The sequence below is a fragment of the Camelus ferus genome, chromosome X (assembly GCF_009834535.1).
Source record: "Camelus ferus isolate YT-003-E chromosome X, BCGSAC_Cfer_1.0, whole genome shotgun sequence".
In the NCBI taxonomy this organism is placed as follows: Eukaryota; Metazoa; Chordata; class Mammalia; order Artiodactyla; family Camelidae; genus Camelus; species Camelus ferus.
In genome coordinates this window covers 86,608,894-86,627,101 of record NC_045732.1, presented here as the reverse complement: position 1 = coordinate 86,627,101, position 18,208 = coordinate 86,608,894, and the positions used below count along the sequence as shown (strand labels likewise).

General features: G+C 42.2%; 1 protein-coding gene across 5 annotated transcripts in view; it reads left to right on the top strand.

The window, feature by feature from the left end:
* The first annotated feature begins 350 nt into the window (after nucleotides 1-350).
* The window catches only part of MCF2 (MCF.2 cell line derived transforming sequence), a 98,821-nt gene continuing 80,963 nt past the window's right edge, over nucleotides 351-18,208 (top strand). For all 5 annotated transcript variants that reach the window (XM_032476132.1, XM_032476129.1, XM_032476130.1 and 2 more), the window contains exon 1: nucleotides 351-668. In XM_032476132.1, coding sequence (XP_032332023.1) covers nucleotides 416-668 — 253 coding nt within the window. In that variant the 5' untranslated portion in view covers nucleotides 351-415. The remainder of the gene's footprint in view (nucleotides 669-18,208) is intronic.

Genomic DNA, 18,208 nt, shown 5'->3' with positions numbered 1-18,208 from the left:
GGCCATCTCCTCCCACCACGTGTGCTCGCTTAGGCCGGCCTTCCCTCCCCTGACAATGGGCGTCTCCGCAGGGGCTCTCCCTTTAGGCTTCCCGAATGCCTCCTCCCCCTCCCCCGCCTCCCCTCCTCCGGGAAGCTAAGCGGGGGCGTGAGTGCGCACCCGGGAGGAGTTGCCCTCGCGGCGGCCGCGGCCAGAGGCGCTCCGCCGGAGCCGCAAACTCCGAGCAAGTCCCCGGTCTCCGGCGCTTCGGGCCCCGCGAGCGGGCGCGGGAGGGCGGGCCGCGGTGGCCGGGCGGCGGGGCCGAACAGGCGGGCCGCAGACCCCCCCGGCGGGGCCCGGGCGCGCGGGGCTAGACGCGGGGTGGAGTTGGGCGGCGGGTCGGGCTGGCGGTCCCGGCCCGGAGCCCCGCGCGAGGATGGCGGCCGCAGGCTCCCAGCCCCACCTAGGCTCGCCCGCCTGGCACGCGCCCCGGGCCCCGGCGCCGCGGACCCCCGCGCCGGGCAGCAGGACGCCGGGCCGGCCTCGGGACCGGGCCGGCCGCGCGTTGATGTCGGCCGCCCAGGCCATCCCTCTGCAGGTGGACATGGCCATGGCCCTGCAGCGCGTGCGGATTTCCGATAAGTACGGCAAGAGCTACCTCTGCCTGCTGCAGGCGGTCTTCGTCGCAGGTACGTCCCCGCCTGTGCGCGCCGCCGGGCGGCCTCCGCCTCCCGCCCCGCTCGCATGCAGCTCTCCTCCCGCGCTCCGTCCCGGCCGGCCGGCGGGCACACTTTGTCTTCCCTCCCAGCCGCGAGCGCCCTTGGCCGGCCGGCCGGCCGTTGTTCCCCGCCGCCCCGGGCCGCGCGGCCGGCGGACCGTGAGAAAGTCCGGGAGGCGGTGTGAGGACGTCTCCGCCGTGGCCTGTTAGGTCCCCTCTCCGCTTCTCACCCGCTCCCGTGTGTCGCCGGAGAGGTGGGGCTAGACGGTACCTGCCAACTCCGCATCCCGCCGACCAGAAGCCGGCCTCCCGGGGATACAGGTCCCTTGTAGTATTGCCTGAATTCTACAAAAACGGGGATGGGGGAATGAATAACACGTTTGGGGAAACCTAGTCCAAAAAGGCGCTGGGATTCGGAGACCCTGGGCACCGCCGTTGGAGGAGGAGTTGTAGAGAAACAGTGCCGCCGCCGACTTTCACCCAGGTTAATGCATCTTTCCAGCCGGGTCCCCGAGTTTCCTGTCTCCTGGGGTCCTCACTACAAAGGCAGAAGTTTTTGTTTGCCTGGCAGGATAAACAAAAAGAGCCAGCAAACCGCACATCCTTTACTGCCACTGCCGCGCTTTGGGTGAGGTGTGAGCGGGGTACCGTGGACGTGGTCACTTGCCAGCCTGGCTGCACACACGTTTACCTCGCCCGAGATGCCAGGCTTTGGGGTTGGTGCCGCAGGGAAGATGCAGTGGGCTCTGGGCTGAGAGAGGTTCCTAGGGGGCCATGCAGACTGGGAATAGGGTGTAGTTCCGGTACCTTAAATTCAGCCAGGGATTTTTAGACAAGTTTTTGAGGTACTGCAGTTGATGGACGTGTCTTCCTCTGAACCTGTCGAGAGTTTTACCTTAACAATTTCCAAGCCTTACAGTGGGAGTTTGGCACCCAAAGAATAGACTTGGTGACAATTTCCCGCAAATCAGGTAGCCCCCCTCCCCACACCTTCCAAATACTATCCCTCCTTATTCAGGGCTACCCATGAATCCAGAGGAAGCCACACAAAGCGCTGTAGTTAGACCACAGTAAGTCAAGGCTGCAGCCTGTGCATTTTCAGATCTTGCCTGGGGTTTTTCAAGGTGGGCAGTATTGTTTCCCGTGTGTAGTAAATCACTAAGAGGGGTGCAGGGATGGGGCACACCCGCCTTCAGGTCTCAAGCAGTTTGGGATGCTACAGCAGCATCTCACTGGAACCCATGCAGCTCAGCAGAATGTGGAAAGTGCTTTGTGTCTTGTCCTTTCCCTCCTGAATCTTCCTGAGAGTTTAAAAAATCGCCATAGGAGAAATGTATGCTCTATCACAAAAATTAAGCTAGCTATATTATGAACTCTTAAGTTGGCATTTCTACCTCCAGTGATTTCTCTTATTTCCATAGTTGTGTGATGTTTCATCTTCCTGTACCGCTGAAGCCTCCGGCACGCAGGCAGGCTCCTGTTGCCTGGGCACCGTGACGCGTCACGGCACCTAAATGACACCAGTTGCTGCGCTTTCACACGGGCGTGCGGTACTTCTCTGCCTTTCAGCCTTTTTAGCAGTAATGTTCATCTCTGTGTGGACCAACGGAGTGTTTTGCAGTGGTTTGTACCTATGCCGTTAGGACACACACCTTAGTTTTACGTGTGAAAAAGATTTCATATATTTGGAAAATATTCGTCTATTTAAAAATATGCTTACAAAGCTTTTCATTGTGGTACAAAACTTTCTGAGAGGTCATTTCAATAATGGCCGTTTAGAGACAGCTCGCACCAGGACACGCTATGGTATAATAAGCTAATTACACATGCTTGTGCAGGATCTGTGTGGGGCGGCCAGAAAAGGGGATGATTGACTCTACTTAGGGAGTTAAGGGAAGACTTCAGGGAGAGGATGATGGATGAATTGAATCTTCAAGGTTGCGCACAAATTTCCGGGTGGACTGGGGATGGGGATGGTGTGTGGTGGGGAAAGGCAGGGAGAAATAATCCAGGAAAAGGAAATAAGATGTGCAGAAACAAGCAGAAAGGGGTCAGCATGGTAGGTTTGGGGATTTTTTTTTTTAATGATTAATGTGTAAAGTGTGGGAAGTACAGGACAGAGAAATTTGGAGAGATAAGCAGAGGCTGCATCAGGCAGAGCCTTGTAAGGTATATTAAAGGGCTTGACTTTATTTGTAGGGCAATGGGGAGTCATTGGAGTGTTGTAGACAGGGGAATGGAACAAGGCTGCTGCGTATGGTTGTACAGGCTGTGCACTGCAAAACCGCGAATGATGCCCTTGCTAGGGTTGTACAGTGCACAGTGTGCGCAGGGGTCAACAGTGGCAACGCACGGTGGGGCTTCCTGCTTTTACAAATACCACGCTGGCAGTGTGTAGGAGGACAGTGTGTGGAGTCCACAGTGGGGAGGAGGAAGACTGTAAGTAGGGCGGCCAGTAAGAAAGCAGTCGTAGAAAGCTGGGCAAGGATGGATGAAGGCATGGACTAAGTCGGTTCTGGGAATGGGGAGAAGCCTGAGGAATTGAGAAGGTAGAATTGATTTGACTTGGCGACTAGCTGCAAGGTTTGAGGGACAGGGAAGGAGACCAGGTTAATTCCAGGTTTCTGGTTAGGGTGATGGGGTGAGGAGAGATGTCATTAAGACAGGGAATGGAGGAGGAAGAGGAAATTGGGGGTTCAGTTTTGGGTATGTGGTTTCTGCATATGTGGTCTGGAGCTGGGAAAAAGCAAATGCTATTTCTTACAATCATCTGTGGCGTCCATCAAACAACTCCTGGCACAGAAGTTCTTTCCTTCAGTTACTTCCGTGGGTTATCTTGATAATTCAGAAAGCCTAGCCTAGATGTAGCCCACATTTATTATAAAATTACCTTTTGAACTTGCCCTTAAATAGAGGTTCCCCTCCTCATCACACTTTCCTTACCTGATGATGGGGGGAAAAGGGAAAAAAGGAAAGAAATGGTTTGCATTCCTTGCAGGACAGAAGAACACCGACTATACTGATGTAAGGTATACTGATCAGATAACTTAGGTAAGGAGCTGTGAAGCCCTATTCACTGCAAATTTGATTTTGTCAGAGTTTAGCTCAAGAAGATGTGTAAATCACAACAAAAGTTGATTATTCAGTATACATTGCAACATGGTATAAAAATGTCTTTCAGTGATGGTGGGTCATTTGCTGGGCAGCACTCACTGCTGAGTTGCTCCACATCACTGACTTTCTGGGTAACTGAGGTTCAGCACTTTAAGTGCTTCATTTTTTCCCTCGCCCAAATCTCTAACCATTTTGGGTGGAAAGCTTTTCAAAAGCAGTGTTTACCTTCCTGACTCCTGAACCTGGAAATAATTGCATCCTTGCTTGATAACTCAAGATTATCCTTATAATAGCATTATTAGTTGTTTTAATTTGCTGTATACAGTGATGCCTCAAGGGCTCCTAAACTGTGGCGGGTCTGTTTGTTCCTGCATTAACTGGGGCACAGGTTGTTCTGCCTCTTAATTTGCAACATCTGGTTTTCTAATCTTCCCATATATCCCCTGTCAGCTGCCGTTTCTTGCTGCTCTTACTTTAACTCCTTGTACCAACCAGCAGTTACTGCCTAATCCTCCATGCTCCCTCCTTCATTGCCCCTTCTGATGTGTTGTGATGGGCTAGAAAGCGGGATAACCAAACTTGTCAGACTTGTCTGCAGAATATGAGTAAATAGACAATGAATAGGGCTGTGGGGAATCATCTTCTGCTAACGTATATGAACTTTGGTACATGGACTCTGATGTCTCTTCTGGTCGCATAAAACCTTTTTTTTTTTTTTAAAAATTGAAGTATAGTTGACTTACAATCATATTCATTTATTTGTGTACAACATAGTGATTCAATATTTTTATAAATTATACTCCATATAAAGTTATTACAAAATATTGACTGTTCCCTGTGCTGTATGTTACTTCCTTGTATCTTATTCTATACTTAGTAGCTTGTACCTCTTAATCCCCTTCCCTCTCCCTGCTGGTAACCACTAGTCTGTCCTCTGTGAGTCTGTTTCTATTCCTAAAAGCTTTTTATTTATCTTTTCTAGTTCTCATTGTGTCCTGGAGAGTTGATGCTGTTACATAAGCTACAGTAAACTTGTGTTCTCTTGTAAATTGTGGTATCACAATATATGCAATTGTCATATTTTGCTTTCTTGTAAAACAAAGAAGTGTGCTCACAGTCTACCAGAAAATCGAGATGCATTTTATCCATTGTATTTCTCAGGCACGCCTGCAAGTGCTTGGCACTAGGAGGCACTTCAGTCTTAGATGTTGCCCCAGAGGCTTGAAGGCAACTGTCCCAATACAGCATCTTCTCCAGCAAGTACCCTCTGAAGACTCAGTAAGAAACCTGCTCCTCACCTGCCCCAGGGCAGAAGTGGGGGTCCGCCCCCCCAGGGAGATGCCTCCTGTCTGATTGCTGCCAAGGTCTTGTCCTGGAGGTGGTTCACTCCTGGCAAGAGGCCAGCATCACAGCCCTTCCTCTCATTTATTTTTCACCCAAACCCTCCCCTCATTGTATATGCATGACAAATGGAAGGATGCACCCGACTTCTTGTCATTGAGCAAAGACCTAAGGGAGGTGAGAACGTGGTCAGGGGGCTCCAGAGGAGGTTTCTGGGCAGAGGGGACAATCAGAAGTAAAGGCCTGGAGATTAGAAAGTATTGACAAGTTCAGGGAACGGGAAGAGGACCAGTGTGGCTGAAGCAGTGTGTGTGTGATGAAGTCAGAGATGTAATGGGTCTGGATCACATAGGGCTTGCTAAGGACTTTGACTTTTACTGGGTCAGATGAGGAGCCGTAGGAAGGTCTGAGCAAACCTTGAGTGACTTACACTGCTCTGGATGCTGTGTGGAGAATAAGGCAAAGGGGAGATGAAGGGGAAAACGGGGCAGCCAATTAGGAAGCTCTTAGGGTTGATGGTGGTGGCCTGAACCAGAGAGGTGATAATGAGGGTGGTGAGCAGGGCTGAGAGTCTGAGTACAGTTTGACGGTAGACCCCCAACGATTTGCTAATAGTTTGGATGTGGGCTCTGAGAGGAAGAGAGCAGTCAAGGAAGACTGACTGTAAGAACTTCGGCCTGAGCAAGTGGATGGCAGGAATTGTCATCAGTGGAGATGGAGGTGCCTACAGGGGGAGCAGCTTGTCAGGGAAATCAGGAGGGTCAGAAGTTTGGTTTGGTACTTGCCGACACTTGGAGGCACCTATTCGACATCCATGCGAGATGCTGGGTAGGAAAATGGATACAGGAATCTGGCCTTCAAGGAAGGGACCCAGGGGGAGGATGTACATTTGGGAGTCAGCCACCTCAGAGGTGGTATTTAAAGCCTGGCTGAGTGAGCCTAGCTAGAGAAGAGATCAGTCAGAAGAGATGTTTGCTTCGCACCAGTGAAGACTTGGGGGTGACTTCCTCCCAGAGCCACATTTACGAAAGCACAAGAGAAAGATGTGCTCCAAAAAGATCATTTCTGTGGTTTGTTGTTTAAATGTTTGCACCGTCAGATTTGCTCCCAGGTCACTTTGACTCATGTTCCTTTGCTCACAGTCTGGAACCAACATAATCTATGCCTGGGGGGAAAGAGGAGGTCTATGATTAAAGCTCTCCAAAGAGAGAAACTGCAACATCAGTGTTAAATGCTTCTTCTTTGTGGGTGTAAGAAAACTGTAGTTTAGTCACTGACGACTTAAATTCGTGCTGCAGACGAATTCCTTCCCATCTTATTCTTTCTCCAGCAGCAATGCTAAGCAGCCACTATTGCTTTCCATTTGAGAAGCCCTTTGTTCAGTTACCTCCTGTCATTTTCAATACATAATGTAATTTTCATTAAAAAATCACATTTTAATGGAAAAATCAAAGCCTGATGACAAATTGGAAGGACCAGTGTATACTCAACAATAAAATTCGGGGCTTTAGAAAATAGCTGAATTAGCAAATATAGGGACATTTTAATATATTGAAATTTAGTCCTAAAGGAAGATTATCTCCTTTCTGATTTTCTTCCCGATATTTATCAATGATATCGTCACCTCTGCCATGAAGAGGTTAAGTCAGCTGGTTAGCCCTGTAGATGCTAGGAAAGCAGACTTTTTAGGAGCACTTATAATTTAAATATGTGTATTTGTCTCTGGAAAATTATGAGTCAGCAATTTGATGGACATATGTCTGTTCTGTTTTCAGATAATTTTTTTGTACTAATTTGAAAAGGGAAGGGGAGCCATTCCAGCGAGGAGAAACAGAAGAGAGTTTTGTTAACAAGAGGACAAGTGGGAGAAACAAGATCCCATTCTAGTTTTTTTTTTTAATGGTTTTATTGAGATATAATTCACATCCCTTACAATGAAGCCATTTAAAATACACATTTCAGTGAGTTTAGTATAATTAGAGTTGTGCATTCATCACCACAAGTTGAGAACATCCCCATCACCCCCAAAAGAGAGCCCCATGCCCATTAGCCATCACCCCCCCACCCCGTTTCCTCCCAGCCGCCCTTCCCACCAGCTCCTGCAGCCACTCACATACTTTCTATGTTTATAGATGTGCCTGTTCCAGACATTTCTGACAAACAGAATCATCATATACCATCTCCTGTGACTGGCTCCTTTCACTTAGCATAATGTTTTAAAGTTTCATTCATGTTGCAGCATGTATCAGTATTTCATTCTTTTATCTGGCTGAATATGACGGCACTGTGTAGCTATATACCACATTTTAATTATCCATTCCTCAGCTGATGGACATTTGAATTATTTCCACCTTTCGGCTATCATGAATAATGTTGCTATGAACGTTCTTATACAAGTTTGTGTGTAGACATGTTTTCACTTCTCTTGAGTATCCAGGAGTGCGATTGCTAGACCATAAAGTAACTGTATGTTTAATCTTTTGAGGAACTCCCAGACTTCCGAAGCCCAAAGTGGCTGTACCATTTTACACTCCCACCAGCATTGTGTGAGGGTTCCATTTTCTCCACATCCTTCTCCGGACTTGTTAATCTCTGTCTTTTTGATTCCAGCCATCCTGGTGGGTGTGAAGTGGTTTCACATTGTGATTTTGATTTGCGTTTCTCGAATGACTAGTGATATTGAGCACCTTTTCAGGTGCTTATTGGCCGTTTGTGTATCTTCTTTGGATAAATGTCTATGCAGATTCTTTGCCCATTTTTAAATTGGGCTATTCTTATTCTTTTTACTGTTTAGTTAGTTGTAAGATCTTTATATAGTCTGGATTCAAGAATCCTTATCAGATATTTTATTTTCAAATATTTTCTCACATTCTGTGAGTTGTATTTCATTTTCCTTGATGGTTTCATTTGAAGCACATACCTTTTTTAACTTTGAAGTCAAATTTGCCTATTTTCTCTTTTTTTTTTGTTCTGTTTGAGTCCCTGCTTTCAATTCTTTTTTTATTGAGGTATAACTGATATTAGTTTTAGGTGTACAAAGTAATGTTTCGATATTTGTATATATTGGAAGTGGTTACCGTGGTTACTGCAATAAGTAATTAAATTAACATCCATCACCATACATAATTACAAACTTTTTTTCTTGTGATGAGAACTTTTAAGATTTACTTTATTAGCAACTTTCAAGTATGCAGTATGATATTATCAGCTATAGTCACTGTGCTGTACGTTACATCCCCACGATTTATTTTTTTTGCAACTGGAAGTTTGTACCTTTTGACCCCCTTTACCCATTTCTCCCACCCCCTATCTCCTGCCTCTGGCAACTACCAATCTGTTCTCTGAGTTTTGTTTTGTTTTTTTTTTAGATTCCACATATAAGTGAGATCATATGATATTTGTATTTCTCTATCTGACATTTCATTTAGCATAATGCCCTCAAGAACCATCTATGTTGTCTCAAAGGACAAGATTTCCTTTTTAATGGTTGAATAATATTCCACTGTGTATATACAACATCTTCTTTATCCATTCATCCATTGATGGGCACTTAGGTTGTTTCCGTATCTTAACTATTGTGAATAACACTGCTATGAATATGTGGGTGCAGATATCTCTTCAAAATAGTGATTTCATTTACTTCAGATATATACCCAGAAGTGGAATAGCTGGATGATATGGTAGTTGTATGTTTAATTTTTTGAGGAATCTTCACTATATTTTCCACAGTGGCTGTACCAGTTTACATTCCCACCAGCAGTGCACAAGGGTTCCCTCTCTCCACATCCTCAGCGATGCTTGTTATTGTTTGTCTTTTTGGTAATAACTGTTCTGACAGGTGTGAGCTGATATCCCATTGTGGTTTTGATTCCCGTTTCCCTGATGATTAGTGATGCTGAGCATCTTTTCTTATACCTGTTGACCTCTTTTTTCTATTGTCTTCTATGCTTTTGGTGTTATATATAAGATAATATTGCCTAATCCAAGGTCACAAAGAATCCCACCTATGTTTTCATCTGAGCTTTATAGTCTTAGCTCCTACATTTAGGTCTTTGATCCATCTGAGTTATTTTTGTGTGTGATGTGAGCTAGGGATACAACTTCGTTCTTTTAACCATGTGCACATATCCAGGTGTTCCCAGCACCACTTGTTGAAAAGAATATTCTTTCCCTAAGAAAATGTCTTGGTAGCCTGGTTTAAAACCAGTTGACCATAGATACAAGGGTTTATGTCTGGATTCTCGGTTCCATTCCATTGGTCTATCCATAAGTCTGTCATCATACCTGTATCACATTGTCTTCACTGTCTTGATTACTGTAGCTGTGCACTAAATTTTGAAATTGGAAAGTATGAATTTTCCAACTTTTTTCTTTTTTAAGATGGTTTTGCCTATTCTGGGACCTTTGCATTTCCATATTAATTTTAGGATTATTTATTTATTTAACAATTTATTTTCTGCATAAAAATGAGCCAGGATTCTGCTAGGGATTGCACTGAATCTGTAGATCAATTTAGGGAATGTCTGAACCTCATTTTTTATAGGTGTACAAATTGAGATGTCCCCAAGTAGGACATTTATACTTCAGATATTTGGGAATTATTTACTCTAATGCTTCTCTGGCCCATCAGTGCTCACACTGTATGATTATTCACCTACAGATTTTCATGAATTTAGAAGGATTACGATATATTAATTTATTCTTATTATGGGAATTATTCTAGAGACCCCCGCTAAAAGCTTAAGAGGCCAAAAACATCCATGTGAGTTCTCCAAAGGGCAAACAAAATCACAAATGAAGACAACAACAACAACAAAATATAATCACAAACAGTTGCCTTAGTGTTTGTGATTCAGCATTTGGCCTGCGAGTCTGTGTGGGACTAGGGTGGCTTAACACAGGGAAAGTGAGAGGCACGTTGACCAGGAATCGGCAAACATCTTTCCAGGCTGGACGAGACCATTTTTCAGTCAAATGTGTAATCCCCCTCCCTGTGGCAGGAAAGTTGATTGCAGCGGCTAGCCGGTTCAGCTGGGGCCAGCTCTACTGTGGACTGGCTGATTCTTTAAGCAGGAAAAACGTTACTTATCCTGATTAATTATCCCGATTTTTACATACAGTGGATCACCACATATGTCGTTCTCTTTACGGAATGATTCAGTCCTTCTCAAAAGTTACCTGTATGTATTGGGTTCCGGAGTCATGAATTCACTAGGCAGTGATTGTTAGGCGGGTTGCCAAGACAATGGCAGCTGTACAAGGAAAAGATGCTGTCTCTATTGGGTAGTTTTTAATCTTAAGTGGGAAGGAAGAAAAAGCTTTCCACGGCTGCATTCTTCAGCACCTACAGGAGACACAGGTGAGGCCCAGCCACCTGGACACCATGCTTTTGAGGGGGAGGGTCTCCCCCTGACACCGCCCACCCTCTGTGCTTCGTTTTTTCTCCTGTGCTTTTTGGCCCCCTCCCTTTCGTCCCTCTCTCCTCTTGGTTCCTCCTCTTTTTAATTTCTCCTTTTAAAAATGTCTCTCTTCCTTGCCTAGTGCTTTAGGTGTGTCTTTTTTCTGTGTGTGTGTGTGCTTTGTTTTTTGTAAAGGATTATCTTTTATTTTTCCACTTTCTTATGTTTTATTTTTTTTTCTCTGTTCCAGTAAAGCTTTATTTACAAAAACAAGGAGCAGGCTGGTTTTGGTCCCCAAGCTGTAATTGGTCAGCTGCTGCTCTAGTGCACGCTGTCATCCACGCTGTCTGGTTATAAGAGTTGCCTGGCCTTCAGGGTAGAATACAGGTTCCATTGTCTCCCTTCTGATTCTAATTTAGGATGAGGCCCAGGAATCTGCATTCTTTTCAAACCTCTCTGATGATTTTTCCCCAGGGGCCAAGTTGGGGAAACGCTGATTTAGCATATAGTCATTCTTGCTTTGTAATACTAGAAAACCACAAATGTTTATTTCCAGTCTTAACTGATTAATAATGACTTTTCCAATACATACCAGGTCAAGGTTGAGTCAAAAGGATTTTAATATTTGGCTTCAATTTGGTTTAGCAGATTAATTTGATTTATATTATTATTATTTTTAATTGAGGTGTAGTTGATGTACAGTATTATGTAGGTTGCAGGTGTATAGTATAGTGATTCACAATTTTTAAAGGTTAGCCTCCATTTATAGTTATTATAGAATATTGCCTATGTTCCCTGTGTTGTACAATATATCCTTATAGCTTATTTTATACATAATAGTTTGTATCTCTTACTCCCCTACCCCTATATTGCCCCTCCCCCTTCCCTCACCCCACTGGTAACCACCAGTTTGTTCTCTATATCTGTTAGTCTATTTCTTTTTTTGTTATATTCATTAGTTTGTTGTATTTTTTAGATGCCACATATGAGTGTTATCATACAGTATGGTACTGACACAAAAACAGTCACATAGATCAATGGAACAGAATAGAGAGCCCAGAAATAAACTCATGCACTTATGGTCAATTCATCTATGATGAAGGAGGCAAGAATATACAATGGGGAAAAGACAGTCTCTTCAATAAGTGGTGCTGGGAAAACTGGACAGCTACATGTAAAAGAATGAAATTAGAGCATTCTCTAAAACTATATACAAAAATAAACTCAAAATGGATTAAAGACCTGAATGTAAGACCAGAAACCTTAAAACTCCTAGAGGAAAACCGATGCAGAAAGTTCTTTGTCATAAATGGTAGCAATACTTTTTTGAGGGGATTCATCTCCTAAAGTAAAGGAAATAAAAGCAAAAATAAACAAATGGGACCTAATTAAACTTAAAAGCTTTTGCACAGCAAAGGAAATCATTGACAAAGTGAAAAGACAACCTATAGAATGGGAGTAACTATTTGCAAATGATATCCAAAATATATAAACAGCTCACACAACTCAACATCAAAAAACAAACAACCTGATTAAAAAATGGGCAGAAGACCTGAGTAGACATTTTTCCAAAGAGGACATGCAGATGGCCAACGGGCACATGAAAAGATGCTCAACATCACTAATCATCTGGGAAATGCAAATCAAGACCTCACACCTGTCAGAATGGTTGTCATCAAAAAGAACAGAAATAACAAATGTTGGCGAGGATATGGAGAAAAGGGAACCCTTGTACATTGTTGGTGGGAAGGTAAATTGGTGCAGCCACTCTGGAAAATAGTATGGAGATTTCTCAAAAAACTAAAAATAGAACTACCACATGACCCAGCAATTCCACTCTTGGCAAACAAAAACACTAATTCAAAAAGATAGGTGCACCCCAATGTTCACTGCAGTATTATTTACAATAGCCAACACATGGAAGCAACCTAAGTGTCCATCAACAGATGAGTGGATAAAGAATATGTGACATATATGTGTATTGGAATACTACTCAGCCATAAAAAACGAGATTTTGCCATTTGTGGCGACATGGACTTGGAGGTTATTATGCCAGGTGAAATAAATCACCCCAAGAAATATTTTCTTATATTTTTAAACTAAATTATTTATATGCAGTCTTTGTAAAACATCTAAGTAATACACATGTTCATAAACTAATAAGTGGAAGTCACCCCTGTGCCCAATGGAGTCCTACTCTCCAGAGGAAAACACTGCTAACAGTTTGGGTTTGTGGCCATGGGAATTTTTTTTCTACAGATACAGATACATCAATTCAGTTCAACATGAATTGATCACCCCCTGCGTGCTAAACACTGTTGGGGTATTTCAGTGAACAAAACACACGAAACCCCCTGCCTACAAGGAGCTTATTTCTAACTGGTGAGAACAACAGTAAAGAACCCATGTATATCTAAGTATTTTAGCAAACTGGGATCGTCCCCCTTACGTTGAACCATGACTTGCATTTGAATGTGTTTATTTAATAAAGTGATTTCATTATGAACTTTGTGAGACACAGAAGAGTGCAGGGAACATAAAATATATAAGATAAAATCATCTTGTTATATTATTAAAAATTTCTCCTTCCATAGAGCACAAAGAGGCTACTGAACATTCAGGGACCCTGAGCTCTCTGTTCATCAAAGTTTCATTCGAAGTCCTGTGCCACTGGTAGTTAAGTTGGAGAATTAGCTGTTCAATATACAGTCTGATGACAAGAAAAACCATTGGGAGTTATTTTAAATAATAATTCCTCAATTTAAACTGAAATGGTGTGATTAGGTGTTCCTAGAGTCTTTGATGACACTTCAAAGTAATATGTGGAGTTGACAGACATCTTTGAGTTTCCACTTGCCAGCCGGATCACGTGATTAGTCACAGAGCAAAAAGCGGTGGCCCTGTCTTTGTCATTTTGCACTTAGTTTACAAAAGAGGGTCAGTTTTGCTTCCTTTCTTATACTTTCCTAGGACCGTTAACCGATGTTGTGTGTTCCTTTGCATGCTTTATAAGCTAAAGTAAGTCATTTTAATCGGATTTACCATTGTAGATGCTGTGTATTTCAAAATAGATTTTCTGAACCCAAGAAGAGATGAATAGCCACGGAATAGGAGATCTGGCATTTAGTCATATGTCTACATGGATATTGTGAGTTCTGACATTAGTGGGTCATCTTGTCTTCTTTTATAGCTTGTGCTTTAAATAGCTGCTCTCAAAAAGCCTGATGCTATAGTAAAAATGTTAATATTTACCTGTTGCTAAGCTAGTATGTTTAGACTTATCTAGTGATGGCCGTGGCTATGGTGGTTGGGTACTATCATTTTGTTTTTAAGCTCATGTTCTAACATGTCCCTGCTCATTTGCACTGGGGGTACTTGAGTAAGTATGATTTGGATAAATTAAGTGATATCCCTTTGATTTACGTGCTTCCCCCCCCCAAATTTCTATTGTGAAGAAATAATCTGGAACATTCAAAATTGTGTGAGGAAGAAGTTTTTTAAAAACTGCTTTCATGAGTACCCAAAGAAGCTAATTCTCAAAGACATTTATTTTCATAACAGGTAATGTATAGTTTTAAAGATGACGTGTAATTGTATGAAACATACATGAAATATGTGTATTATATATACATATACATATATACATTTTAAAGAGCCCTTTTACCAGAGTTCTGGCATTGAGCGAAGATTTTGTCAATTTTCATAGACTGTAAATTTTAAAAGATACATGATCTAGTCACAAAAGAGCTTTCGTACTGGAGAAGAGTAAATAAAGGCTCCACACAGCAGTTTTAACCTTTTCTTATCAGCGTGAGCTTCCTCAGATTGCATATTGACTTTACAAGTCAATGATAGGATGAAACTTGGTAGATGTACCATCTAAAGATGGTGGAACGAACTTTCAAAACCACCCATTTTAACTGCATACTTATTATTTCCACATCTGCACACTGTGCACGTACAGAAACACATAAGCAGTGGTAGTTGGCAAAAGTTACAGGAGTGAATAGTTCCCCTTCATTTGTTGCATCCATGAAAAGATGAGGGAGCTTGCTGCCAGTTACCCCTCTCCTTGGAAGCAGGTCGGAGTCCATCGATCTTAGTATAACATTGAGCCATGACCTCTAACTCATATGCTGAAATTGAGTCCCAGGAGGTATTCAGCACAGGTTAGGCCATGAAAGCACTTTCCCCCAGTTTTTGTACGTCCTCTGTTTTATCAGTTTAGTGCTAGATGTCCTTTCTCTGTGTACTCATGGTATCCTGGACTCAACACTATTGTAACACTCCGTGCGCAGGGCTGTAACTGCCTCCCACTCCTGGATGAAGAGCCCGCGAGGCTGGGCCAGTGTCTTCACTGGTTTCTCTGCCCCTGGCAATGCTGGGCAACAGAAGGGAGTCTAACAAAGGTTTGTTGAAAGAAGAAATACATGAATGATTAGAGTGGCTGATAGGTAAATGAAAAAGACACTTAAAGTTGTTTTGAAATGTGGATTCCTGATTTGTTCCTGCTCTCTCCTTCCAGCCTCTCATTCCTTCCTTCCGATTCCCATCTTCCCTTAGAATTCCTCTCCGTGCTACTTAGGGGTAAGTCAGCCCACGGTTTCTTCCTTCAAAGCACAATTAAAAGGTTGAGCATCTGAGGACAGCCAGCTCTGTGGACGTTCTTCCCCGAATTGGAACCTAGTCATTCTTATGTGCTGTGTAAGCAAGTCCTAAAACAACGCTGAATGCATAGTAGGTACTCACTCAGGCCCCACTTCCGAATGTTCGTGTTAACATTATCCATGTGTTGAACGCAGAGTTCCTTTGATCTTTATTGTCACATCTAACTGATTTTTATTTTTTCCATTTTAGCCTGTGTCAAGCCACCTAATTTACTCTTCAGCTCTATCAGGGTAAAACTCTCCATGATATGTTTTCTTTCGGGTATCATTAAAACAATTTTTAATGTGGTCTTTCCAAATGGATGCTTCATGAGAAAAGAAATCTGTGGTAAGAGCCATAGCCAAAACCAAAACATATCTATAATGATTATGTTATTGCACATATAGGTGCTTGCTAATGTCAACTTTTTAAATTACTGTTTGAGTGGTAGGTATAGAAGATTATCTTACTGTCCTTGGAATCTGTTTTCCACATTACAAATGCAGGCGAGGATCTTTTCAAATGCTTAGTGATCATTGCTATTTCCTTTTCTGTGAAATACTTGCTTGTTTTATTTTTTCCCATTTTTCTATCACTTGGTTTGTCTGTTTTTGATTGACTTAAAATCTCTTATACATCCTTGATAACAATTTGTTTGTCACTTATATGCATTGCAATATTTGCATCTACTTTGTAGCTTGTCATCATTTTCTTCATGATGTCTTTTGTTTAAAGAAAATTTTCACTTTAATGCACCTAGATCATCAGTCTTTTCCTTTAAGCTTTGTGCTTCTTGTATCCTGTTTAAAATATCCTCTCTCCTACTCACAGGTTATACAGATAGTCTTCTGTATTTTCTCTTGTGTGATTCCCAGTGCTGTCAGCTTTGAATCTCCACCAATGCATGACCATTAAAACCAAGTTCTGGGCTCTCTATTCTGTTCCATTGATCCATATGTCTGTTTTTGTTCCAATACCACACTGTTCTGATTACTGTAGCTCTGTAGTATTGTCTGAGGTCTGGGAGGGTTATTCCTCCAGCTTCGTTCTTCAGTATTGCTTTGGCAATTCTGGGTATTTTGTGATTCCATATAAATTTTAGGATTATTTGTTCTAGTTCTGTGAAAAATGTCCTGGATAATTTGATAAGGATCACATTAAATCCTTAGATTACTTTGGGTAGAATGGCCATTTTAACAATATTAATTCTTCCAATCCAAGAGCCTGGGATATCCTTCCATTTCTTTAAGTCATCTTTAATTTCCTTAATCAATGTTTTGTAGTTCTCCACACATAAGTCTTTCACGCTTATGGTCAATTAATCTTCAACAAAGGAGGCAAGAACATACAATGGAGAAAAGACAGTCTCTTCAGCAAGTGGTGTTGGGAAAACTGGACAGCAGCATGTAAATCAATGAAGTTAGAACACTCCCTCACGCCATAGACAAAAATAAACTCAAAATGGCTTAGAGACTTAAACATAAGACAAGACACTATAAACCTCCTGGAAGAAAACATAGGTAGAACGTTCTCTGACATAAATCTTAGCAATGTTCTCTTAGGGCAGGCTACTCAGGCAATAGAAATAAAAGCAAAAGTAAACAAATGGGACCTAATTAAACTTACAAGCTTTGGCACAACAAAGGAAACCATAAGCAAAACAAAAAAACAACCTATGGAATGGGAGAAAATATCTGCAAATGACACAACTGACAAGGGCTTAATTTCCAGAATATCTAAACAGCTCATACAGCTTAATAAAAATAAAAAGCCAAACAACCCAATCCAAAAATGGGCAGAAGAACTAAACAAGCAATTCTCTAATGAAAACATACAAATGGCCAATAGGCATATGAAAAAATGCTCAATATCACTAATTATCAGAGAAATGCAAATCAAAACTACAATGAGGTATCACCTCACACTGGTCAGAATGCCATCATCAAAAAGTCTATAAGTAATAAATGCTGGAGCGGTGTGGAGAAAAAGGAACCCTCCTACACTGTTGGTGGGAATGTGAATTGGTGCAGCCACTATGGAGAACACTATGGAAGTTCCTTGAAAAACTAAAAATTGAGTTACCATATGATCCAGCAATCCCACTCCTGGGCATATATCTGGAGGAAACTCTAATTTGAAAAGATGCATGCACCCCATTGTTCATAACAGCACTGTATACAATAGCCAAGACACGGAAGCAACCTAAATGTCCATCAACAGATGACTGGATAAAGAAGTTGTGGTATATTTATACAATGGAATACTACTGAGTCATAAAAAAAGAATAAAATAATGCCATTTACAGCAACATGGATGGACCTGGAGATTGTCATTCTAAGTGAAGTAAGCCAGAAAGAGAAAGAAAAATACCATATGATATCACTGTGCAATCTGAAAAAAAAAAGACAAACAAACTTATCTATAAAACAGGAACAGACTCAAAGACATAGAAAACAAACTTATGGTTACTAGGGAGGGAAGGGAGTGGGAAGGAATAATTTGGGAGTTTGAGATTTGCAGATACTAACTACTATATATAAAATAGATAAACACCGAGTTGATACTGTATAGCACAGGGAACTCTATTCAGTATTTATAGTAACCTGTAATGAAAAAGAATATGAAAATGAATACATGTATGTATATGAATGACTGAAACATTATGCTGTACACCAGAAATTAACACAACATTGTAAACTGGCTATATTTTAATTAAAAAAACACCCCCCCCCCAAAAAAAAAAAACCAGGTTCTAAGTCTCCTGGGATTTGGCAGCTGCCTTGGGGCAACTGCTCTTCTCAGCTGGCTTCTCGCAGGATATTTGCCCTGGTAATGGTTTTGGCCTCTGAGGATTTCCTTGTCTTTTCTGCCAGCTCAGCCATGCATAGGAAGAATTTAATTTTCTTTTTCCCACCATGTTTTTGTGTTTTATAGCAGGGAGTTTTCTGGATTTTTAATCCCCCATGGGACCAATAAGGGGAAATTCCTCCCTGTTTTTCAAACTTGAAAG